General features: G+C 36.2%; 1 protein-coding gene across 1 annotated transcript; it reads right to left on the bottom strand.

Annotated features, from left to right (window-relative positions):
- LOC104725948 (double-strand break repair protein MRE11-like) lies at positions 3,129-9,085 on the bottom strand. Its single transcript, XM_010444700.2, has 23 exons — positions 8,919-9,085; positions 8,528-8,563; positions 7,991-8,126; positions 7,678-7,835; positions 7,416-7,506; positions 7,196-7,315; positions 7,044-7,112; positions 6,887-6,978; positions 6,692-6,794; positions 6,485-6,592; positions 6,305-6,367; positions 6,128-6,199; positions 5,947-6,024; positions 5,686-5,748; positions 5,536-5,596; positions 5,002-5,084; positions 4,745-4,858; positions 4,554-4,631; positions 4,392-4,463; positions 4,057-4,283; positions 3,822-3,945; positions 3,497-3,697; positions 3,129-3,375 (listed from the first exon to the last, which is right to left on the bottom strand). The coding sequence occupies exons 2-23, from the start codon at positions 8,533-8,535 to the stop codon at positions 3,343-3,345; spliced, it is 2,154 nt and encodes a 717-aa protein (XP_010443002.1). The 5' UTR covers positions 8,536-8,563; positions 8,919-9,085; the 3' UTR covers positions 3,129-3,342.

Raw genomic sequence — 9,560 nt, 5'->3', positions numbered from 1 at the left:
ATATTATTTATTTATAATTAATATGTTCTTATAGTATACTCATATTTCTATATATCATATGATTCATATTAAATAAATAATTATTAGTATATTTAATTATGTTTTTAAAATATTATAAACGAAGTAAGGATTTTGGTTTGAAAAGTTTCTAAACGCGTGGATCTAAAACCAAATAAGTATATGGATAAAATTGTCAATAATTGAGTGCATGGGTTGACTATGCTGGTAATCATGAATTTCACAAATTTTATGAGAAAATAAATGATTTTATTGTTGGAGTTTGATGGGTTAACAAGTTGTGTGGTAGTCTAAAAAAAGGTTTTTCAGTGGAAGAATGTGAAGAAGTTGACGAGGAAGAAGAAGAAAAAGAGTATAACGAAGAACCAAACGGTAAAAATTACGATGACAATTAACACAAATTTGACAATGAAAATGACAAGAAAGAATATGAAGAATAAGAAAACATTGAATAAAAAACACGAAAACATAGGTGGTAGCGATCAATTAAATATGAAAACGAGTTAAATTCATGATTATAAAATTGTTTCGTTTTTCTGGTGGTCAAAGAAAATGGTTTAGGATATGTGAGGTCATCAGTTTGATTTGCCTCGCCTGGACGTCAAGTTAAATTTATGATTTTTTTTATCAGATTTGATTTTATAACACAACTGATTTTTATAATTTAAAAAATTGTGTATCTGAAATTTAATTTTTTTCCTTAGTACTAATTTTAATTTTTTTATGAGATAATATTTTATTACCGTAATCAATCATATATAATTTTTATCAAAATATATCAAATAAACCCACGCGTCATGGGTTCAAAACCTAGTTATAAAAATACTTTCAAAAATGACCTTAAATTAGTGATATGTGTTAAAGTTTTGATTCTTAATGGTAATGAATTTATTTGCAAAACTAATACATAAAGTATATATATATATATATATATATGTATGTTAGACACCTATTTTAATCTTAAAGAAAAATATAAAACTATTCCAAACTAGAAAAAAGCACATTTAATCAAAAATTTAAAACATATGAAGTTATATGGATATAACACACTTCTGTCACAATGTTACATACAATTTCTTGTTCACAAGTTAAACTATTTCAAATATTAATACATGATTTTTTTTCTCACGATTTTTATAATACATGTGATTACTGAGTTCTCTCCAACTAAAGTGGTACATAACAAGCCAAAATATAACAAAACAACACCAGCAACATCAATGTAGCTTCTCACACTTGCTCATCTCAAGAGGGTTGAGACATCTAGAAGCAGCCAGCTAGTCTATTTTCTAAGATATAAAAGCACTCTTATATTCAGACTCGATTCCAAAAACTAGTAGCTAGACTACATAATTTGAGGCGGAATATAGTAAGGGGCCGAGACTTCGAGTTGATTACGACTAATGATGTGTGAGTAAGCAGCCAACATGATAGTTGCGATTTCGTCGGCTTCGCAGATTAAGATACAGTTAGCGGACTTGGCAGCCCCGGGAAAGGAAGAAACCGGGACAGCGAAAGGTTCAGACTGTGAGAGGAATATGCAGAGATCTCCAATGTCTCTCGTGTAAAACGTGTTTCCTTCTTGGTCGATTTTGAAGACCATTGAAGCTTCTGTTTTCAATTTAGGAACACCCTCTAATAAGGTCCTCTTGTACAACTTAACCAAAAATGTTTCACCAGTGGATTGAGAGTTAACCAAGTGTTCACTCGTGAAGCACGAATCCATAAGCTTCCGTTTCTCTGTCAGCTTGGGAACGTTATGGTTATCAAAACGCAAACTCTGAAGCATGGGTGTTTGCACTTGTGCGTGGAGATCCCATGATCCGATGAGGTGGCCTCAAGATCCAAGCAGGCGAAACATGTTCTCGGAATACACGACACGAGAGTTGAAGAAACAAGGGTTTTCGATTCTGATGTTGGTCCACTCGCAGTTGCTTTGAGCCGGTCTACAGAAGCTGATTTGAGGTCCTAAGAACTTGACAGCCACAACACAGTCTTCATCATCATCAGGAGAAGGCGAGGACATTGACACGTTGGTGATGATTTGGGTTTGGCAACGAGGCAGAGTAACAAGAGGAGGCAGGGGAATGCATTTCGGGAATACATACGATGCATTTGGGTTTAGATCATCATGGAGACGCAGGATTCCATCTTCCTTATTCAATGTAGCTACCCAGCCATGAGATGCCCCTATTGTTACTGTTGCATAATCACCAAGATGATTATACACCAACTCCACGGGAACCTTCTTTTCCAAAGTAGTGGAGTCACCTTCATTAAAATATCTAACGGTGAGTTCTCCACGAGGAGTAGCGCCGATGATGGAACAAGGAGGGGATTGCACCAGCAAAGAAGTTGAGAAGCTATTAGAGAGAGTAAAAATAGCGGGTTTCCCTAGGCGGAGCCTCGAGAGCCGCCGGCTAAGAAGCAGAGACATGTTCTCAGAGAAAACCCTTATGGAAGAATTGGTAAGCTTCTCCATTTTAAACCCCATATTAAATACAGATGAATGGCCCTTGCTCGCCAAGCTTTTGTCTGACACATTTAAAAAAAAAAAAAAATTGTTTGGATATTCAAAATTTTATTTGTGTTGTTGGAATAAGAAACAAATCTTGCCAAGAAAATTTGACAGCAAATCTTTGAGAGTTTATTTGGAAGTGGAAACATTGTATTGACAGAAAAATTTCTTTGAGAGTTTATTTGGAAGTGGAAACAAATCTTGCTAAAAGCGTTTTCGGGATAAGAAATATATTTAATTATATTTAGGTTTGTTGTATACATTGTATTGCTCGATCGATGTCTCACATTTTGTAGTTGTATTGATTTGAATGACTAATGATGGTGATTGAGGACATTAGCAACATCTGAAATCGCTGTAGATGTTGTCATCATTTGTACAGATGGCCCCTTTCCACATTACACCTCAAAATATAAACACATTGCGGCAACATTTGTGTATGCTTAGGATATAAAGTATGAAATTTAACAAAACAAGTTGCAGAAACATTTTAAGAGGTTTTAAAAATTAAAACAAACCAAACCAAGAAACTAAAAAAAAAAAAAATTAAGATCTCTCTAATCGAATGTTGAAAGGTAAGATAGATGTTAAATTAATGACCTAAGTAACTTGTTGATTAATTGTATTGTCTCATTCATAAACAACAAAACCGTAACAGAGCAAAAAACAGAATTCACTATACAGCTCACAACACTCTTTTTTTTTTTTTTTTCAGAAGTTATTTCGCTTGGGAGGTTGTTAGAAAAGAACAGAAAAATGAAGCTTCCTTGCGGGTTGTGATGTCAGAGGTCATGGTTGATATGAATTTATCTTCTTAGAGCTCCATAGTTCCTTGTAACCTGCATTTACATATTGTACTATTAAGTCAGCTTTGATCTCAAATGGTAAATAAGAAGTTGCTTAAACCGGCTAATGAGCACGAAGCAACGAAACAATGGAAAATAGGTGTGAGTAACAAACCCGAGGCTGAGATCTGTTAAGCTTCTTCTCTATGTCTTCATCATCTTCGTCCTCGTCATCGTCTTTGCTGAGTAGCCTATGAAGTGAAGAAGAGCTTTCGTTTTTTCTACCACGTTTTGAAGTCCCAGAACCTCTACCTCTGCCTCTCTTAGTAGCAGCTGGTCTTTTACGTCCTTTGCCTTTAGTGTTCTCATCGTCCTCCTTTAATAAATATCAACACAAGAATCATGATGCATATTTACTTCAAATAGAGAGATAACAATGCCAAGAGATATATGGCTTTCTAATTGTAGTGAATAAATAACGGTGTAAGAATTGTCCATACCGAAGTGCTGTCAAGTTTGTTAAAATGTTCTGGCTCTGCTTCTTCGCTTGAAGGAGAATCTACATCATCTTCTTCAATGGCGGAAGCAATTTTGAAGGAAGCTGACGCAGCAGCGGAAGCAGATCTATGAAAGACAAAGCAGGGACGTAACATTAGCTAGCCAGTGATGCCAATCAAAGAATTCCACGTCCTTGCATCCTACACTAAACTGGTTAAACGTAATTTAAAAAGTTACCTTTGAGACTGTCGAAAACCAAGAGAACCATCAAGAGTGGTCTGCTTCATCGCACTTGAGGCCTTACCACGGCCTCTTCCTCTGGTTGGGGCTTTAGCTCTACCACGAGATGTATTAGCAGTCGATGAACCTCTTCGTCCTCTAGTGGCAGGCTCTAAACCAGACATCTGAGTCGTGTCTTCATCATCACTGAACGAAGCATTCGCAATGCTTCTTTTCGTCAAATTCTGTACCAATATTAGGTAGAAATAGCATTGCGAGTAAGTGAGAGCAGGATAGAGAGGTGAGTATAAAATCAGAATCTGCAAGGATATTCTAAGAGTGAGAATTTAAACCTCTGACGTCAATCCAGTGGATAAGAACTGTGAGGAACCAGTGGGCCGAGTGGACCTATCTTTCAAGCGTTCCTGCACAAACAATAATGCAAGTCAGATCGATATTCTACTGATTCCCATTGATTTGCGGCAGAAAGTAACCAAACATTAAATCTTTCTTGCCTCTAAGCACTCTCCCACTTTAAGAATCAAGTCATCTTCCTCAATTTTCTGGGCATCTGAATCCTTTGCAAGTTTAACCTGTACAAAATGGGAAGAGATTAATCATAAACGATAATAAGGACGTGCTAATAAATATAACATCCTATGCAGGAATTAGTCTCGAATGGTGAATTACAACAAAAGTTACATACCCGAGTCTCTTGAAGATTGTACTGAACACATGAGTAGAAAGCTAGTTTATCATCTTTGTTCACAAAATTGTGAAGAGCAACATCCAGATCGTTAACTGGAAGGATCTCCATTTTCTGCACAAGAGGATAGAATGATCATCCCATAGTGTACTCGTGCCCATTAGGTAACTATCCAAGTCTATATCCTTCTGTGGCGAAGTTCTACAGGGATAGACGATAATAACACAATCATAAGAAAAGAGGGTTGTAGAATGTACCAGGTTGTTTTCAGCTACCAAAGCTTCTATATTTTGCTGGTTCAGTTCTTCTGGACGAAGCCTCTCAGAATCATCGATGCTGGCTGTGAAATGGAAGATCGAAATATATAATAACTAGACAGATCAATAAAATGGTCCAACTGTACTACTATCAAGACATGCATCATTGCCATATACAATTATTCACTAGACAACAAATTATAGAAATGCCGCTTCCATTAAGTATCCAATATGCTAACTAGAGATAAACCGTAGGGTTGGCGGAATTCTGATGCTACAGGTTATACACTGAGAAACAGTATAACAAGTAAAGTGAAAATTAGACTCGATACATCAATATCAAGCTCCACAGAGCAAAGGAGGTTATCGTAGGCCCATATTGTTCTCCATGACTATAATTCAGATTCTGTAGCTTGCTAGTTCCTCTTATACAGTTATACTCATCAATAAGCAATTCCAAGCTAGAGTAAAAGCAAACGCAACAATTTAATCCCGAAATAATTGAATACATTGCTAATACACTATTTCCCAGACCTTCGCTCCGACCCTTCTTAGAAGCCTTGGAAAATATTAAAATGTCCTGAGGATTTGCAACCTGAAAGTATGTGAAAATTTGTCATAAGTTTGCCCAACATTCTAGAACGCATGGTCAGCATCATGTTACAGTAACTAATTTTTAAGTACCTTTCCCACATATTTCTGTCCAAACCTTTGAGGATTAATCGTCATAAATTCAGAGTAATCTACCTGAAAGAAGATTGAACCAGATCTTAGTCTTTCTTTAGTCATTTAATATTCTTGATAACAAATATGTGTTTGTGGCTATGGTGTGCATGCATCAAACTGGCAGAGCCTAGCCTCCAGTTGTGTATGAAAATAAAGGTTTAATTATATGAGTGTTGCTAGAAGTTGCAGTAGAGTGAAGAAAACATGGAAACAAGTTACCTTGATTCGAACCAATGGGAGTTTGATCTCTGATCTGTTAACAGCTTTTTTGCTGGCTTTCTCTATTAGATTTCTGACCTACAAATTTTGTATAGTAGAAGAATTTAATGACTTGCTAAACCTAATCAAAAAGGAGGCAGGAGAGAAAAATCTCCGAACTATGAGAAGAGGAAATAGTTACCACTTTATCCAAGTGTTCGAGAATTGAGTTTTGATCATTGCGATCAATATCACCTTCATCCTTTAAAACAATCTGCACTCTGAAAACATGTAAGCAAAGAAATCTGCCACCACCATCCATAACATATAAGCAAAATAAACTTTACCATCCATAACATATAAGCAAAATAAACTTTACCTCTGTATACTCAAAAGGCCTCACAGATGTCAGAGGTATCTTTGTAGGACGATATTGATTTCCCTGTAAGTCATGTATTTTACTCAGGCTTGTATTAAGAAGGAAAAAACCAAACATGAAGTATAGATTAAGCAGTACGAACAAAGTGAAAATGAAATTTTAGATTGTTTGGTGAAGAACCTTGATTTCTAAGAGAAGAACATGCTTTGGCTTTGATTCCCCATCAATAAGCGACGTTGCCACAGATGATCCTGGTTGTGTGATGTGGAAGCCCATTCCAGATACCTCCTTCAAAAGTTTAATCGTTTTTAGCTCAAAGAGGCAAGGAACATTGTGCCTCACTCTTATTTAAATGCAATAACTCCAAAAATCAAAATTTTAATGGACCTGGGGGTCAATAAGGCATTCATGCTCATGGCCCCACACAATGACGTCGAGGAACCGTGGAAGAAAGTGCTCACTTATTGCATTTTTGGGGTTTGATTTCACCCTGCAAGTCATAGCATATGAGTACAGAATCAACTTTCATATATAGAACGGTAAGAAAACGATCTAAAAATATATTATTGCAATGAAATCAACCTATTTTGATGAAGGACCAGAATGTTGAACCAGTCAGATACATCACATCCTTCTTGTACTTCAGGCCTCATCCATTGGACAGCATGTGGGGTCTGAAACAAATGAATATAAAACCAATAATAATTGTATAGCAAAAGGTGAGCATCCTCTGGATTACCTGAAACATTCTATTGAGACGTTCATCCCTGATGTTTCCTAAACCATAGAGAGCCACGGTTGTTGAACCCTGAACATTAATTTGATTAAATGATAGTCCAAGAAGTCTGGGAGGAGATAGGTGTCTAAGTTAAAAAAATTCTTTACACCAACCTTCCTCATAAGTATAGGGTAGAGGGAAATCTGGCCAACACCTGAACCACCAAGAACCATCTTTCCAAAATAGTTCACAAGGTTGCATGCGGAAAGAATATCAATTGCAGAAAGGTTGTCCTGTTGCCAGAAGCGACATAGAACAAAAACACAATAAAATGCGTATTTACTAAGTAATCCAGTATCTATTCAAATGAGTCTGTAGATGTAAACTATGTACCACTCCGGCTGGATCATCATGGTTTCCATGAATACTGAACACGGGCAAGCCTACATTGAAGTGTGGATCCTCGTAATTTACATGACCAAACCTGTAGCCAGATAATAATGTTAAGGAATAGAGATGAATCAATATCTTGAAAAACTATGTGTACAACAAACTATGTATTATACACAAATTTGATTCAATCTGCCAATTAATTAGTCTAGTTGGTAATATTTTCTGATATGATATCATTAATAGCAGAAGAGTAGAGTCTCACGCATTCTGAAAATTTACAGTCTGGTCGCTGACTACTTGAAACTGCACTGGTTTATCATTGAGACAGTGGCGACGAAGAATTTCAATGGCTTTGACAAGTGTAGTTCTAGAGGGTTTATTCTCATGAAAAAGATCACCTCCGAGGAGTAAGAAGTCCACCTATTTCAAAAAGTGAAAATAGATGAAATGAAATTTTCTTAGAGTTCTTCCTTGCAGTTGGTTGAATATTTTGTATCAGGCAAAATATCATTCACTAGTTATCAAGATGATCCAAACGGTTGATAATACTGGCAAGGGATTAGTCAATATCAAACCTGTTTCTCCTCCGCTATAAAGCATATCTCTTCAAAAGCCTTAAACGAATCATGCCGTCTGATTTCATCCTTCTCCATGTAGCCCAAGTGGCAATCAGTCGCCACAAGTACTCGCAGTGTATCACTAAAATCCTCCCTGTCAAGTTTTACAAGCACACACACACTGACACTCGTAAGTATTTTTTCTTTAGAAAACAAAAGTAACAGTTGTAGAGATGGCAACATTCAGCATTGAATCTACACAATCACAATCTCTAAGTTAAGGAATTTGTGAATAGAATAACGATTTTTTATCACAACACTAACGTCCAGCAATCATTTTTGTAAGTCACTGAACACGGAAAGATAGAGATTAGATGACGCATTTCACATTAATAACACAGCTCGCAGAAGCAGACATAGAACAAGAGCAAAAGAAAAAACCGCTCATCCATTTCTTGGGTCCTAGCATATTTTTCTCATCTTTTGCATATCATCATAGTTAAACATTTATAAGTATCCATGAAAGAGTGAGAAAAAAAAAAGCCAAAAGCTCACCTAGACATGATAACAAGTGCTTGCAGCTCAGTAAACCTGAAAAAAAAAAAAAGGACCAAAACGAAAAAATTTACATACAAAATATAACAAATGGGAAACAATCTCTCAGATACGAATCAATCCCCAACATATCATTGATTGAATCCATTGAGCTAAAACCCTAAAGAATGTGTGTGGACTTGATAAAACTTTCGATATAATTAAAAATCGCCATTAAGTTCCTAAAAACAAAACTAAAACTCCAAAATTGGCTATAAAATAACGCTTATTGTTCAATTCAATAACGTGTTTCTCCATTTAACCATTTAAATCATTAGGAACTGATTCCAGAAATTTCCTTTAGTTCTCTCGCACTTCCTCAGTAGCCAGTGTAGATATATAGAACCCTAACCTGGTCTTTGTAAAGGATTAAAGTGACGAGACGGAGCTCCGGTGACCGGAAACAGTGAGAATAACGACGGAGTGAAGCGAGATTGAGAATCGGAGGAGACAGGCGCGGGGAATTTTCAAAGCTCAGAGGCGAAAGAGAGAAGAAGAAGAAGAAGGACCCAAATTAGGGAGACGAAAACTTGTACTGAGGTGAATATATTTACATAAATGGTCCTCCTTATTAGTTTCGTTTTATCTTTATGTTCCCAAACTTTTAAAAGTTTTAATTTCTGTGAATTTTAGTTTTCGGTTAGGTTTAGGTTTGATTGTAATAAAAAAAAATGTTAACATGTAAATCAATAATTATTCTTTATAAGTAATTACGATTTTTATATACTGTGTACGATTGAAAAAAAAAAAAAAAGAAGACATGTATAATAGTTTTAATGATTTTTTGTCTAATCGGTTTGGTTTAGTTAATTTGAAAAAATTGATTTTGGTTCGGTTTATGTGTTGGATTTTAAAATTATGAAATCAAACGGTTTAAAACAACAAATTTCGGTTTTGTTCTGATTAAAGATTTTGGTTATGGTTCCCCCCTCCCCCCCCCCCCCCCCCCCCCCCCCCCCCCCCCCCCCCCCCCCCCCCCCCCCCCCCCCCCCCC

Source organism: Camelina sativa, chromosome 11, assembly GCF_000633955.1.
Source record: "Camelina sativa cultivar DH55 chromosome 11, Cs, whole genome shotgun sequence".
Lineage (NCBI taxonomy): Eukaryota > Viridiplantae > Streptophyta > Magnoliopsida > Brassicales > Brassicaceae > Camelina > Camelina sativa.
This window is presented reverse-complemented; position numbering and strand designations above follow the sequence as displayed.